General features: G+C 50.1%; 2 protein-coding genes across 18 annotated transcripts in view; one reads left to right on the top strand and one right to left on the bottom strand.

The window, feature by feature from the left end:
* GRAMD1B (GRAM domain containing 1B) overlaps positions 1-8,982 on the top strand; it is a 141,674-nt gene extending 132,692 nt beyond the window's left edge. For all 13 annotated transcript variants that reach the window (XM_056322721.1, XM_056322715.1, XM_056322717.1 and 10 more), the window contains 2 exons: positions 900-1,017; positions 1,694-8,982. In XM_056322721.1, coding sequence (XP_056178696.1) covers positions 900-1,017; positions 1,694-1,783 — 208 coding nt within the window. In that variant the 3' untranslated portion in view covers positions 1,784-8,982. The remainder of the gene's footprint in view (positions 1-899; positions 1,018-1,693) is intronic.
* Positions 8,983-9,000: 18 nt separating this feature from the next.
* SCN3B (sodium voltage-gated channel beta subunit 3) overlaps positions 9,001-15,516 on the bottom strand; it is a 55,760-nt gene continuing 49,244 nt past the window's right edge. For 2 of the 5 annotated variants that reach the window (XM_056322730.1, XM_056322729.1), the window contains 4 exons: positions 13,819-14,044; positions 12,626-12,764; positions 11,924-12,020; positions 9,769-11,422 (listed from right to left, as the gene is read on the bottom strand). In XM_056322730.1, the coding sequence (XP_056178705.1) occupies positions 11,957-12,020; positions 12,626-12,764; positions 13,819-14,044 (429 nt within the window). In that variant the 3' untranslated portion in view covers positions 9,769-11,422; positions 11,924-11,956. Of the gene's footprint in view, positions 9,604-9,768; positions 11,423-11,923; positions 12,021-12,625; positions 12,765-13,818; positions 14,045-15,516 lie in introns of those variants that run through there. The other 3 variants (XR_008819124.1, XR_008819122.1, XR_008819123.1) reach the window with 3 other exon arrangements.

Here is a 15,516-nt window from a genome sequence, read left to right as displayed (position 1 = left end):
AAAGTAGGAAAGATTTTTAGCTGTGTTGAAAGTAGCATGACTTAGCTGTCTTAACGGGGGGCATGCAAAAATTAAAGAGCCATACCTCTCCTGAGAAACGGGCAGAGAGGGGGACTGCTGCCCTGCCAACTGCCTTGACTCCGCTCCTCGTCACTGCGCTCCTTGTGTCATTCTGCTCGACTGGGATTTATCCTTGTCTCGGCCCAGCGAAGCTCCGGTTCTCCGCTGGCACCGTCCTGGGGCCTGTCGTATGGCCCTGAGTAGCGGCTCTGGGCAGCCAGTCCTGGTGATCCTGCCTCGAGTGCTTGCATCTGTCCTGATTCTGCCCCACTCGGCAGCCTCCAGCCCTGCTCTGGAGGATTAATTGGGCCTGAAGGGAGGAGCTCGCCAGCTACACTAACCTGCCGTTAAAGAAAGAGACAGTGCTGCCCATTTGTTCTAACAGACAGAGTGATGCAGCATGTCTGGAAAAGCCAAGACACTGCACAGGGCTACCTGTCCCAGAACATGACGTTGCATTGCACTATTCCCCATCCAGCCGCGGTGCCGTCTCTCAGGACAGACGTCTCCCAGGCAGTGAGAGCACGCTGCCTCCTGTCCTCAGGCTCCCTTCTGGCAAACAGCCCTTCCCTTCCACCCACACTACAACAACTTCTGCAAAAGGCACATCTTTGCTATTCATTAATTATTACAGTTAAGACAGAGCAACACTGTAGGTTGTAATACACGTAGGAAATCAGCAACCACATTTAAATGCACTTTTGCTCAAGAAAACCTGCTCCTCAAGGGTGAAATGATTAGACAGAAGCTGACATGATTTACGTGCTCTCCCAGTCCGCTTTGCTCCCCCCTGACTTCAGTCTCCCTAGATTGACTCTTGCTCATATTTTGCCTGACAGGTTACCCCAGTCTCAGACAGAATGGGCCCAGTTACTAGAATCTCAGCAGAAGTATCATGACTCAGAGCTACAGAAATGGCGTGAGATCATCAAATCCTCCGTGATGCTTCTAGACCAGGTGAGACCGCACGGCTGGGTAGCACTGGGACTAGAGGGCCACCGCGTCTCCCAGCCACCCGCTCGCAGTCCTTCCCAGTTCCGTCGGGTTGTCCGTCAGGTGCGTCACCTCCACTACTGTCTCCCTTGAGATCCATGTTCTGATGTGGTGGGGGGCAGCAGGTCCCCAGGGCTGGTTGCAGGCTGTCACAAATTCTCGTCACCTCACAGGGTCCACGCACGTCAGGGAGGGAATTCTACAGGGGCAAACTCCTTATATTAGCAGCTCTTGTACCAAGTGTCTGGCATCCGAGTTTGCAAAGCCAGCCTTTCTTACCTCAGCCCTGCATTCCTGCGTAGCTTGTGTGGATGAAGGGGACGCGCCTTGCATGGGCCCGTGGTGGCACAAAGCCGGCGGGGTCAGTATCTGCTCCCGAGAGCTGCCTAGAGCATAGTTCATACGGGAAAGCTGCTCTCCTCTGTGCAGAGCGCTGCTTGCCCCTTCTGTTATCTCGGGGAGTGGTCTCTCACGGGCTCCGCTCTTTCCAGTCCCCATTGGCACAGCCCAGCCCTGATGTGCTGCTCCCCAAAACCAGGGGACGATGGTATCGGTACTTTACATGGAAGGAGGGAAGGAAATCCCAAAGCACCCTCACCTCTAGGGTAGCATCACAGTGGAGAAATTTCTTGTCTTGCAGATGAAGGATTCACTAATAAATCTTCAGAATGGCATCGGGTCCCGGGACTTCGGGTCAGATCCAGAGGAGAAACGGAAACGTTTCCACTAACAGGCAGGAATGCAGGAGGCCAGAGGACGGTGTGCAATACGTGTAAATAGGATATATAAATATATATATATAAATATATATATATACAGAATATAAATCTATATATTATATACAGATTTTAAGAGAAAAAAAAAGCCTACGTATCGAGAGGAAGGATTGACCTCCAACACTGGCTGAAATGGAGCGTCTCGGTGGTAGCGTGGCGTGTGCGTGTGTGGGAGGGCTGTGCTCTCCCGGCACTGCGGTGCGCTTAGGGGCACGCCTGAGTGTGCTCCCCTGGGCCTGTGCACCACTTCTGTAATATTCCTGGCTGTTTGTTTGTCTGTCTGTCTGATTTGTTTTTGTTGTTTCAAAGGAAAGCATCAGAGCGAGTGCCCCCCCCAACCCCTGTGCATGGAGGTCCCTGGTTGGCTGTATTTATCTATACATACAAAGGGGACACTGTCAACTTTCTTACCTTGCTGGCTTCAGGGCAGAGAGGTTTTGGCAATCGCTGTCAATCCCTTACAAAACTATTCTGCATTTGGAGAGGAGGCCTCTGGGAGAATTGCTGTAGGTCTATAGAAAGCAGATCTCACTGGCAGTCACCTCCTATACTTCTTGGAGCAGAAGTCCAATTCGCTGTCGTGCCGGCCAGCCTGGTTCAGAGAGCAAAGCACAGAATGTAAATGGGCTGAAAAGTTCACTCCAAACACTAGTTTGCTGCCTCCTCTTATTGATACTGTGTTAATAGGCAAAGTGATGGTGGGGAGGGGAGTATCTGCCTACAAGGTGCATGGGTGGAGGAGAGCCACGCCACAGAAAGCACACTTCCATTCCCTTTGACAGTGTCCCCTTTTCATCTTCTGTAGTTCTCAGCTTTCTCTGTGCTTGGGCCCCTGCCATTAAGCCATCCCTGTGTTGAAGATCTGCATTGGTGCTGAAAGGGTGACTACCTGTGTGACTTCCCACAACAGGGGGAGTAACCCCAACTTATAAAGAAAACCAAAATTAGTATTTATTTGCAACTGTTCCCACTACCCTTATTAGCAAATTTCTCTCCCGCCCCGGGTCTGCGAGAGTATTTTGCTCGTACCACCCAGCCCTTACCTTGTTTTACAAAGTCTGCGGGAAAGCGTTAGGGAGAAAAAGAACAACCTTTCCGTCATGGGGTATTCACATCTATATAGCAGCAAGGCCTCCAGAAGCCCAGGAGAGGCTCGGAAGGGTCAGGGGACCAAAAAAGAGAAAAGGGAGTGTCAGGAGGCGGCAGGATGGATCCGGAGGTTGTGCATGCTGTGAGGCATCTGCCCGCTGACTCTCCTAAGCTGGATCTCGGAAGCATTTGCTCTGTAAGCGAGTGCGCTGGGGGGGGCTGTGTTAGACAGCGTGGATTTGTACTTGTTCTAGGGCTAATTCCAGACTCCCAGTAGCAGCTGAATGAGGGAGAGGGGCAGGGAGACGGCGCCGTGTGGTGTACAGCCACCACCGTGCCTGGCTGGCAGGCAGGGTCCTTGTTTGAATGTTTCATAAATGCTTCTGCATCTTACCTAGCTGTGTAGATCAGGTGATATGTGAGGCCCTCAGTCTCCTCGTTGTTCGACACCAGGATTTTTCCACCTTCCAAATGGCAGGAGGGAGTCAGCTGCATATTCCCCATCTGCAAACGGTGCAGTTCCAGCTCACCCATTGTCTCCAGCTCCAGTGGGTGCTGAAAGAGCAGGGGACATAAGGGTGGGCAACTGGTCTTCTTACCTCTATAGCAGAAACTCTTACTGCACGGCTGGGTGGCAGAGTGGAGTGTAAGGAAAACCCTCACAAGCTCCTGCTCGTGTGTTCCAATTAGGGAAAGGTAACGTATGTAGAAGTAACCCCCCGATTTCTCCCAACCTGCCTACAATTTTCATGACCAAGTGCTGAACACATGTCCCACAGAAGACGACTCACATTTGAAGGAGCACGGATGAAGACAGGGTATCAAAAAGACATTTAAGAGTGTGAAAGCAAGGTACAAGTGGGAAAAGCATGCCTCGGCAACTAGAGAGTAATGTGTATTTATGACTATTTATTTAATTTAATGCTGCTGACTACTTCACTGCTCCCTGACTTTTTTCCAGGGAGGCTGCTGAAATAGCTACTGTACAATGAAACTGAGGTGCTAGTGCCCAGGCAGGGCATTCTGTGGCTCATCTTGGGACAGGAGGGCCCCGACTCCCCACTGTGACTTGCCACACTGGCCATGAGTCTTGTTTCCCCATTAGTCACTCCCACAATTACTAAGAACAGAAAAATCCCCTGCTGCCCATCTTCCACTTTTTTAGAATTTAATTCCAAGCACCAAGAAAGAAGAGGGAGAGGAAGCCCTGTGCTCGCCTCCTTGCCCATGCTGGAGAAGAAAAAGGCCACATCTTGAGAGAGAAGCCTGGAATGGGGGTGTCTGCCACCAGGCCCGGGAGGGTTTTGTTACATAGACAGACGTAACCCACCGAGAGGCAAACTCATTTGTCCCAAGGGGGTTGAAAATAAATGCTAGTGATCAGAGGTGGTTTCTTACCGATTTCACATTCTCTTGCTAGTTATGGAGACAAAAAAAAATCCATTCACTTACCTGTGCATCCTTCTTCCTCTGCAGCATTCTTCCAGACTGCTGTTGCGTTAGGTTCGGGATGTTCCAGCTGACGTGGTTTCCCTGGGCTTGGCCCCAAGAGACAGAATTGCACAAGGTTGGTTAAATTAGTGCAAGGCCACGCAGGGGCAGCTGTAACAGACTCAAGCACTAACATTTGTTCTGCCTGCACATCACCTTAAACTGGGTTTAACATGTTTGATAGATTCCTGACACACAGCTACGTTAAATTTTTCATAAAAGAGCACAAGGGTGATGGTCAGCAACAGAACCTTGTAGGTGCCTGCAGGGCTCTTCAGACCAAGGACGGTTTCTCTTTGAGGCCTTAGGTTTCTTTTTGCCACTTGGCAGCAAGTCGGGCTTGGAGCTGGATTGGATTCATGATCTTTTATTGCCTCTTCATTTATCACTGTAGTAATAAAAGAGAAAAAGCCCAAGGTCTTTTTCTTAAGGCAAACCCCACAACAGCGCTATAGCTGAGGGCTTAAACAAAACCTCGGTGTGTTTTCACCTAGATACCTTCCTCTAGAGAGCCAAGGTGGGAATCGCCTGCTACTGCAGTTGAGTCCCAATAGACAGATTAATTCCTTTTGCAGCCACAGACAATTGGGGACCTGTCAGCTTATGATTACATTTCCTGGAGAAATTAGTAACGCTACCTAGAAGCAAGGCCAAGCAACCTGAATAACGTTGCAGGGGGTGGTACTTCTGCCTTCCAGCAGTTAGAGCCCAGCTGGAGTTTGGGCTTCCATAGTCAGGGTTTTGCTGCTTTAGTTGCTTGCCTTGCCAGAAATGCCACGTCAGGTGTTTTTACAGCACCTCGCAGACATGTTTCCCCACCGAGTCTCCCCTCTGACCCTTCAGGTGAGCACAGCTGGGGCCTGAGCTGCGCAACCTGGACAACCACAAAAGCAACATTCTTAAAAAAGCATTTCTCCAGCCCAGTGTGCAAGCTAATGGCAACAGCTAGTAGCCTGATTCTTGCCAAGACGCTGCCTGTTGGGAGGAGGGAGAAGGGGTGGAAGGCTCACACAAACTGGGAAGTTGATCTGACCTGTTTATATGGGAGAATAATATACTCACTAATCCTAGCCTGATACAATCTTACTGCTGATAAATAGACGCCTTTTAATGATTATCTTAAAAGAGCTGTTTGGGTTCCTGAGCTCAGAGTGGATTTCAGACCTGGGTGACCGCTATGCAGTCGTGCATTCATAAAGTAGAGCCCAAACGTATCGAGTGCAGCACCTGTGCGTAAAGTCTGTGAAAGACACAAGACAGAGGCTGTGCCAGGTAGTAAGATCGGATCAGAAGCATGTGCCCAAGACGGGCAGTGCGGGGGCTGCACATTCCCCTTGAAGAGAGAAAAGGTACCTGCGGTGGTAGGAATTAAGAGTTAGCTATAAATTAAATAGATAACCATCCTTTTTGGGTGCTGGAGAATTAACTGGTAATCCAAGGCACGCTTCAGTCAGAAAACCTCAGTATTAATACTGATACTGCTGCATAAATATTTCTGGCCCCCTTAAGTCCTTTTGGAGAAAAAAGTCGCATAACTTGGATCTCTGCTACCATCTCTCAGATGCTCTCATCTCTCTTACCGGAGCATGCAAACACCCAGCCACAGCCCCCCTCTGACACCGCACCCTGCCTTCTGCTTCAGAGCTAATAAAGGGAAACCGAAACGATACGCGGCGCCGTTGTTACAGTACGGCCCTGCGCTGAAAGGGGCAAGGCTGCAAAGCAGGGTGCCCTGCTGCGTTTAGAGCCACGGCACAAAGCCGCCTCTGGAATAACGGTGCCTACGTTGTCGTAACCCCTCTCAGAAAGCGTGGTGTGCACCGGCGGTGCGCTGAGCAGAGACCCCGTGGGTTCCAGCTCACCTGGGTGTAGATGGGGACAGGCATCCAGCCTCCCTGGCTGCTCGGCACTAAACCAGGTAGCCTACATACATGCTTTTTTCCTACCTTTATACGAGAAGGTAGAAATTTGTTTTCCCAATAGTGGCTGGAGACACTTTTGGCCCAGGTACCTGAAACGAGAACTTTGGGATACACCCTACAGTCATTTCTGTGCAGGTACAAAGGCAACAGAAGGTGCCTGCGGTACACTGAGGCAGAGTGAAAGATGGCAGCAAACCTCACGCTTTGGCTTTCTGCACATCAGAAATGCCAACAGAAGGTTTTGGGGAATGCAGCACTTGTGTGGCACATGGCCTTAATCGCTCTTGCGGTAGCTTTGCCTTCGCAGGTATTCCCATCATCATGCAGTGATCCTAAGGCACCTACATAGAGGAGGCAGACAGGGAGGGCAGCCTGCAGCTCGCACCGCCCAGCACTTGGACAGAGTGGTGGGGATAGTTGCCAGCCCTAGAAAGACCAGCCTCAGGTGCAGGGAGCTGTGAAACAGAGGTTAGTGGCAGACGTTCTGGGGAAGTACATCCCTCCTGGCTCGTTAGATGGGTCTCTCCATGCTATCAGGAGTGGGAAAACACTTGGGACTCCTGTTCCTGTCGGGTTCCTTCACATGGCCACAGCACAAAGCCAGCGTGTGGGTTGATGTCTATGAAAAACCCATCTGTGAAGGCAAGGTCCCGTCTCCAGCCAAGTTCAGGGATGTGGGAAGAGGCTCTGTCCACAGCGTGGCTCAGTTGTAGCGTGGCAAACATGTCAAGTACTCCTCTGCCGCTGGTGTGGAGCTGCTGTGCTCCCGACAGGACCTCACCCCGTGTCCTCGGAGCGTTTCTGTGGCGCTTGCTGAGCTCGCCGCCGAGACCAGGAGCGCTCTGGCAGTGTGCGTCTGCTTCTCCCAGGACAGAAACGAACCACTTCCTTAGAGGTGGGCCTTTCTGGTTCCACAGCACGTGGAAAAGCAGTCGGTAACAAACATTGTACATCAGCAGCGCCTGGCTCAGGGGAGGCGATTCTGTCCCGTCTGTCCCTGCAGCTCCTGGCAGACCAGCGTGTCCCGTGCTACCTGCTGAGCTCCAGAGAGCTCTTGCCGACGGGATCGCTGCCAGCCTTGCTGCCACTGATGGCTTTCATGGCGCAGTGACCTGAACTCTGGCTTAGTCTTTTCAGACACTTTTGGCCCTAGTTAAAATATTTGGCAGGGGCTTGCTTAAAACAGTGCTCGAACCGGAGCCTCCAACCAAAGCACCCGAGGTAAGTGGCTCACAGAACGCTGGCATCACTAGGTCCAGGATGCGCCCGTGCCGGCGTTGTGGCCCTCTCCCCCCGCCTGGCATGCTTCGATCTCTGTGCTTCACAGTCTCCACAGCATGAGGCTCTCTGTGCCATAATACCTTTCTTTTTCTAGACGTGCACACCGGCCAAATAATCTCCTCATGTCTTGATCAACTGCCGATTGAGATTATTTCCCGAACTAGCTAGACAGCACGGGCTTGTCTCTGAGCATGGATCCGTGGTGTGCCATGCCCTCCTCTCCCCCCTGTCTTGCAGTGCTTGTTAGGGCTTTTCCCTCTCCCCTCACACCTTCGCTGCCGGACAATCATTCCCTGTCATAGGAGGACGGACCTGGTGCTGTCCCTGCTCGCCTTTCCTTGCCGCAGTCTGTATGCTCTTTAAGTGAATGTGTTTTGTTTTTTTTTTTTTGTTTTGTTTTGTTTTTTTCAGTAGGGAAAAGAACTTCCTTCTGCTGAAGGAATTAAATTTGCACATGGCTCAGGGAGGTACCTCCTCTGGCCGTTTCCGTTACCTCACTCATTTAGGCCAATTCCATTGCTAACATTCAATGGCCACCTTCCCCAACCCAAACTCCGAGAATAGTTAGGGAATGAAACCAACGTGCAGCTCAGGTTCTAGAGCCATTCGGTCGCGTCTCAGTTTCGGCCCCGTCTGCCCCAGCAGCATTGGGATGTGGGAGAGCAGCTGTTGCAAAGCGGAGGAGCCTGTGCCACACGTGCGCCATTCCCCGTCCGCACGAGCCCACCACCCCTGTCACAGCGCTTAACAGAGCAGAGACAGAAGCACTAACCTGGCTCTTGGCCCGCGAGGTCAAAGGGAGGGAGAAGCAGCAGAACCGTCGCAGCCACCCGGGAGTGGCATCGTGTGGCTGTGGCACCTCCGAGACGTTGCCATTCTCCTGGCGGTTCAGCTCCCAGCACATGCTCCAGGGCTGGATAAAGCTGCTAAAAACCTGGAGTGTGTTCTCCCCACCTGAGGCCCTGGATCCTGCAACCGCTGTTGCCGTGCGTAACTGCGGATCAACGAGGATCGCCTCGCTTCACGTCAGCAAGGAATGGGAGTGGGTTGTACGATCACCCGTAGGCACATGCTTCCCTTCTGGATCGCACTGCCGGAGCCCAGGAAGCAGGGGGCTGGTGGCCACGGATGCGCCAACGTGAACTCTGGGGTGGGGTGGGGGAGGAACCGTGGTTTTGTTTTAGGAGTTGTCTAACTGTCACAAACTTTGCGCTGTGCGCAAAATGCAGTAAAATGATAATGAAACTTACCTGCTAGAACCTAGGAATTGTCAAGGCTATGCAGCCAAAACTTAATGTAAAGTAGCTAGTACAATGGAAGTACGGTATAAATTAAAAAAGAAAAAAATATCTATCAAACAAACAGCGCAACTCGTGAGTGTTTCGTTCTTTTTATTATCCTGCCTATTCTAAAGTCTCTTCTGTCATTTTCAAATACAGAGAGAGTCTTTTCAGAGACCAGTCAGGACCATCTCTTCCAGGACACAGCCTGCCTTGAACACCACCTGTGAAAAATCCCAGATTTCTGTCTTTTCTATTTTTTCCTAGGAGATTCTTGAGCAAAATTTACACACCATTTTTCTCCTGCCTAGAACAACACAGGGCAATAGTCAGATCTGTTTGCAGGAACTGGAAAAGTGAAAGATACATCCCAAAAAATGCATCTTGAGAAGATGCGTGTAAGATACTGGAAGGTACAGGACTAGAGGACGGCCCTTCTTTACCACCTGAGGTAGCTCTCAAGAAGTTCTTAGTTTACTCCTTTTTCGACTTCACATTATGACACCAGAGGGTTTATCAATGCTTCACGGGGACTAAGGAGGAGAGTGGAAGTGGGTGAGAGGTTACGTGACCTTACCTACACGTCACCGTGGGCATCAATGCTGTGGTCAGTGATGGAAACTCTGGAGTTACAATCTAGTCCCTCCTCTGTTGCTGTGGGTTTAGAGTTCGGAGTATGCCCCAAACTGCCCTGAGGCCAGGCAGGTTGGCCTAGGGAAAATGAAGACATCCAGCTGGAGCAGAAGAGGAGCTGCTTTTCCCTTTTTAGATAGTAGGTTTGACAGAACTGGTGCCCAGACTACTACAAGCGTGCTTCGTCTGGAAAATGCCCTCAAGTTGCCAGACTTGGCTCGGCGCTCGAGAGCGAGCCTACTGTGAAGCCTGCATTGTAGTAGTTTACTGAAGTTGACACCCACTCTAAAAAAGGAATTTTGAACAACTGCCAGTTAGAAATCTGGCCTGGGCCCGACTGACTTATTTACAAATGGAGTAATTTCTGTGATTTTAGCAACACATAAAAAGCAGCAGAAAAAAGCAGGGGAAATTCCATAGACGGGCAGCATGCCTTGATTCACAAGCACTTTGTAACTATTTAAAAGCAGTCAGTGTAGCAAAATTTGTCAACTCTTGCAAGCAGTATAGGCTCCATTGCAGCAGGGATGTAACAGCTATATGCTGTATGAAGAACACAAACCTTCCCCCGGTTTGTCTTAAGGTACAATTCCACCCCCGGCCAATGTTTCTGCCTTTTTTTTCCTCCTTGTAATCCTAGCTGTTGAGCTCAAGTGATCTACACTTGAGGCCAGAAAACAATTTTTATTCTGCTTAATCCACTACAATTGAAAAAGTAAGTTTGCATAGGAAACATTGAATTTAAAGCACGATTCCTGTGCAGCAGCGGGTCATTTACGATGAATGCTGACTATTCAAACCAGGGACTAATTCTCACAAGAAAAAAATTACGATTAGCTAGGAAAAAGTAAGTGCTTTCTGCCTGTTCCCCTAGGTGGTGCTACACTACAGCATGAGAAGACCATCGCAGCTACAAGGAGGAGTACTACCATGTTACAGAGCTCTCCGTCCTTTTCCTGGGAGGGCTGTGCACCCCGTTTGCCTTCCTTGCCTACTCGCACCAGGCTATCTTCCTTTCAGGGGGTTTCCCCAGAAAGAGGTGAACCGCATACCTTGTCCTGCGGGCTCGCCTGTTGTTGTAGAACGTGGCTCCGCAGGTTATTCCTATCACTGTGTCTCTGCCAGCTTGAGGAGTAAACCTGCTAGGCAAGGCAAACGGAAGGAACTAAGAATTTTGACGCTTACTAAACAGAAGGGGCGGGTATGGGGGATTCTTATACTTACATCGTATGGCCTCCCAAAGTAGGAGTACTTCAGGATCTAGATTCTCAGTTCCCTCCTTCAGAGGCAAGTGTGAACATGGCACAGGGACTGATCCTTCCTACTACGCATTTGCAACAATTCTAATGCGTTACAGTCCTCATCCTACTCTGCCTGTGCACGGGCAGCCCAAGGTCCAGAGCAACTTACCAAGCAACAACTAATTAATTAAATTCTTCCTGCTTTAACATCAGTGAGACTGCTTGGGCTGTAATGTATGGCGGAGCATCACCCTAAGATGACCTCATTCCCAGTCCTGCAGGTCAGAGTGACATGACATACATACCCTTGACCTCTGCAATGGAGAACTAGCATATTCAGCAAATAAAGGTGGTGGTGACAGCAGCTAAGAAATGACACTTAACATTTACAAAGCCATTAAGGTGATGATGGGACTGAAACTTGAGAAGGAGCCGTGCTGCCCACACCCCTGCCCTTTGCTCAGCATGCTTCAAAAGACGAGTCCTTTAGCAAATGGGCAGGCAGCTCAGAATGGAGTCATGAGGCCAGAGTCAAGGCTGTACAGAGTCCAAGGCAAATGGAAGAGAATTTACACTTCCCCGTAATTCCTCCCGACGGCACAGAGCTCCCCCTCAAACCTGGCTGGCATGACGTGGTCCTTCTGTCTTCAGAGCTCCTGCAAGTGAGAGAATTCCTCTTGGAGCGCGAGTCGTTTGACCGTACTGAAGCGAGGACTGCGATATAATTAGTACAATAACTGACAGGATGTGAACAAGACTATCAGAGGCCTAGATTTTGCTCTTTTGTACACAAAGCCCTCCCTAGCAGACACCTCCTGTGGGGACAGTGCCCGTACGTTGTCCCGAGCCCAGCTCCCCATCTACAGGGGACAGTGACTGTTCCCAGCTCCACAGGAACAGGCAAAGGAGGAGTAATTGCGTCATGGCCTGAAAACGAACACGTGTGCCGATTAGGGGACTGAAGTAGTATTACTACACCCACCAACTGTATTGCTTCTGAGGTCACTGGGGAAGCTCCAGAGAAGGAGCATGGCCAGACTCCAGGAGTCTCGTTCCATCCACCTTTCCTCCACAGCCCCACGCACGCCGAACCCACCGCGCTGAGGCTGCAAGGTTGGCAAATGCAAGCAGCGGTTGACGGTTTCCTCATGGCCTACCTTGGTGCCGTTCGTTCTGCTGACTCCTCTCCTCTACTCCTCCACAGGCACGGCACAGTTCTCCTTGTTTTCCGACGGAATCGCAAGATAGTCTGTCCTGCAGTTGGAGGGAAGGAGGGAAGCATAACCTCAAGTGCTGCAGTGCAAAAACCAGTTCAGGTCCGTTCACCCTTACAGAGACACTAAATGCCTCTAGGTATCTCTAAGGTAACAAATATCACCAGTAGAAGATGCTCGCAGTAGGGAACTCTCCTCGGCGTAGTCAGGAGCAGACACCGAGTCTTCCCTACTGTAAAATCCTACGCATGCAGCCATCCTACTGCATCCAAAGAGCACCCTGATCCAAGCCAAGTACGTAAAAAGATGGGAACGGGCCAGTATGAAAATGGGAACATCTCTGCTGTGTCAGTTGTGTCTGTGAGTCAGAGCTCTGAGCGCAGCCCTTCCAGGGGAGCAGCTATGTGCAGTTCAAACCAGGCCACTTGGGCATACCGTGCGCTGTGGCCACGCTCCCTGCCTGGTGCATTGTGCAAGCGCACCATCTCCTTTGGTACTCCTAAACATTGCAATGATTTCAGACACAGCAAACAGCAGCGAGAAACGTGCAGTAGCTAAGTTCAGTCTTCTTGCAGCCTGATCTGGACTGAGACATGCAAAGAAACCTCGCGGAACCGCTAGCATCTCGAGAGATTTCACACTTACGCATTTTCCTGGGCAGCCTCCTCCGCCTTGGAGACTTTCCTGTAGCAATAGACCATTTCTATCAGTAGCCACAAGGTGAGGAAGACCAGCAGAATATACATCATAATTTCAGAGATGACCGAGGTGAAGTCTTCTCCAGCTGTTAAGAAAACAAAATAATCTCAGATCATTTACATGCAGCTATTGGAGCACAGCAGCTCCACTGACACTTTCTACCCTCGTGACATCCTTCCTAACCCACCTTGCCAGAGATACCCAGGTGCCACTACACTGTGAGGGGGCAAAAAAGAGGGAACAGGCGAGGCTGCCAACAGGACATGCCAGCAGCAATCCCACTGCGCGTTTCCAACTGAGTCAAACATGCACAGGCTCGCATGTGCCTTGTGTTCTCTGCCGCCCACACATTCATACAGGCTGCTCACCGTTTGCTCACCGTTAGCCTACCTCGCCTTCACACTGCTTCCTTTGTGTATTCTACTCGCTGGTGTTACCTGACTCTATTGTGCCGCCAGTGATTTGAAAGAGATCAAAACACAGAGATGCTTATGGGGAAGAAGGGAAGGGAAGATGCATCAGAAAAAGATGAGGGCTAAAAGCTCTTGTACCTCTCTGAAGAAAGCAGCAGAATTCCCACCGATTCCTAACAAGCCCGGATTTCAGCTCTGAACTGAGCAAAACCAAGACAAACAGAAAGGCAGCACCGCAAAGGGAAGGAGGAACTGGGAGAAGGTGGAAGCAAAAGACTGGTATCAAAATGGAGGCTGAGTCGTTCCAAGAGGGAGGGGGTGGAAGCAAGGAAACGGGCGCTGCGGGTACCCTGGCAAAGGCTGTGCTGCAGCAGCCTAGAGCCACTGGTGAGAAGCCAGCGTTCTGAGCAGAGAAACTGGAAACCCCTGCTCGCTTCTTGTGCCTGCCCAGCTGTTCCCAGCTGGTGCCCCAGCCTGCTGAGCTTATTGTACCTTCCCACACTCGCACACAACGGCTCTGAGCCTAAAAAGAGGACGCAGCAGGCAAACAAAACGCAGGTCTTTTCTCCTGAACCCTGTGTAGTGTTTGTTGCGGGCAAAGACAGCCACAATTATCTGGTAGCTCGGTCACCGCTCTCCTGCAATGCAATGAAATAAACTACATCCCTGGATGACGACGCCCACGGCGCGTTAAGGCACAACACACTTTCTGCCAATCCTTCATACCCTCCTCCACCACGGTGAGGTGGATCTCTCTGGAGCTTGTGAAGAGAGGCCGGTGAATCTCAAAGTCAAACTCCCGGGTGATGTTACAGGTGTAGATACCAGAATCGTTCAAGGTCACATTTAACACACTGATGGATACATCCTGCATGTCTTTACTCCCATTCCACTGTAACCGACCACTGAAGCGGCTTGGAAATTCATGGTTTGTTTTCCTGTACTCATAGATCTGTGAGGAAATGTGAAAGGGTATTCTGATTAATCACCGACTCATTATCTCCGACAACAACACAGCATATGCAAGGAACATCATCATTGTCCTGAGCTACACACATGTGTGTTCTGGGCTGTGGCTTCCTTGGTAACAGCAGCTATTCATATTCTATCACCCTTTACCTCAATTATCTCAAGAGTACTTTACACAAAACAGAAAGCCAAATTATCTCCATCACAGAGGCAGAAAAACAAGGCACTGAAAAACTGAGACACGTGGACAATGACACAAAAGATCAGCAATGGAACTAAAAAATAGGATATTGCAAGTCTTTGTGCCTAACCTGCACATGAGATCATCTTAAGAAGGAACCACAGAATAAACGTGGCAAAGACAAACGGTCATTTTTGGTAGGCCCTGGGATATTCAGGTGAAATGCAAGTGTTGCCAGATAAATATGACAGCGTGAAAATGGTGCATCAGAAGGACAGAGCTGGGGTGGCTTTCACAGACCTAACCTTTTCTAAGTTTCTGGCTGACCACAGTCCCCATCATTAAACTGCCCGCCCCAGCTCAGTTTCATTAGCGGGCTTTGGGTCACTGCAAGGGAATTCCCATCTCATTCCTTAGCACGGTCCCTTCAGTTCTCAGACAGCAGGAGAATATTTGTCATCTTGCCTGGCCCTGCTCAACCAGCATGAAACGCTACCACTGACCTAACACTTCATACTCAGATAAAATAGCTAGAAAGAAATGTGTGCACTCAAGCTTTATCTTACTCTCTGTTTTACCATTCTTTCTTGAATTCCAGTTGCCCCTCATCTGTACGGTGCCTGTTCTGATTCACTCTGAAAACGAGTTTTACCTTTTCCTGACAGGGATCCTCCCACAGTCAGGATACCACTGCTTTCTCTGAGGCAAAAAGAGGCAATTCCTCTCCTGCAGATTTATTGGAGCCCAATTTAACCTCCAAAGAACAGCTCTGGGATTCAGAAGTGTCCTAAGAAGGAAGAGGTGGCCAAGGGTACCAGGTGTCACTCCATACTTCTGTTTCCCTTCTTGATTTCCTCACACACCAGATTTCACGTATTCAAGGAATGGAACCGGACACTTGGCATTCACGTATATACAACCCCAAATGTTTGAACTCGACAACAGATTCTGGTTTTTCCTGCTATGAGTTCCTGCTGTGCCCAAGTGTGGAAATGAGCTAAGCGGGGAAAAGACACTTTAGTTACTGCTTAGAGTTGGTGCTGTGGAAGCTCTGGGTGAAAACGCTGCAAAAATTGTGAAGATCTGCAGCTTAGAGCTGAACTCCAAGCTCGTCTCTCCTCTGTGATACAAAACCAGCCTGCTGGCATTTCTAGGGACTCTGAATGAGAACGTGGCAGAAAGCTTCAGTTCGTATTTGGGTCCCTCTCCTTCCCTGAATACAGCCTTCCTTAGGGATCCTGCCGCAGGACAAACTTACGCTCTCACATAAATAC

The sequence above is a fragment of the Falco biarmicus genome, chromosome 20 (assembly GCF_023638135.1).
Source record: "Falco biarmicus isolate bFalBia1 chromosome 20, bFalBia1.pri, whole genome shotgun sequence".
NCBI classification, from domain to species: domain Eukaryota; kingdom Metazoa; phylum Chordata; class Aves; order Falconiformes; family Falconidae; genus Falco; species Falco biarmicus.
The sequence above is the reverse complement of the archived record's forward strand: the minus strand, read 5'-3'. Positions and strand labels throughout refer to the sequence as shown.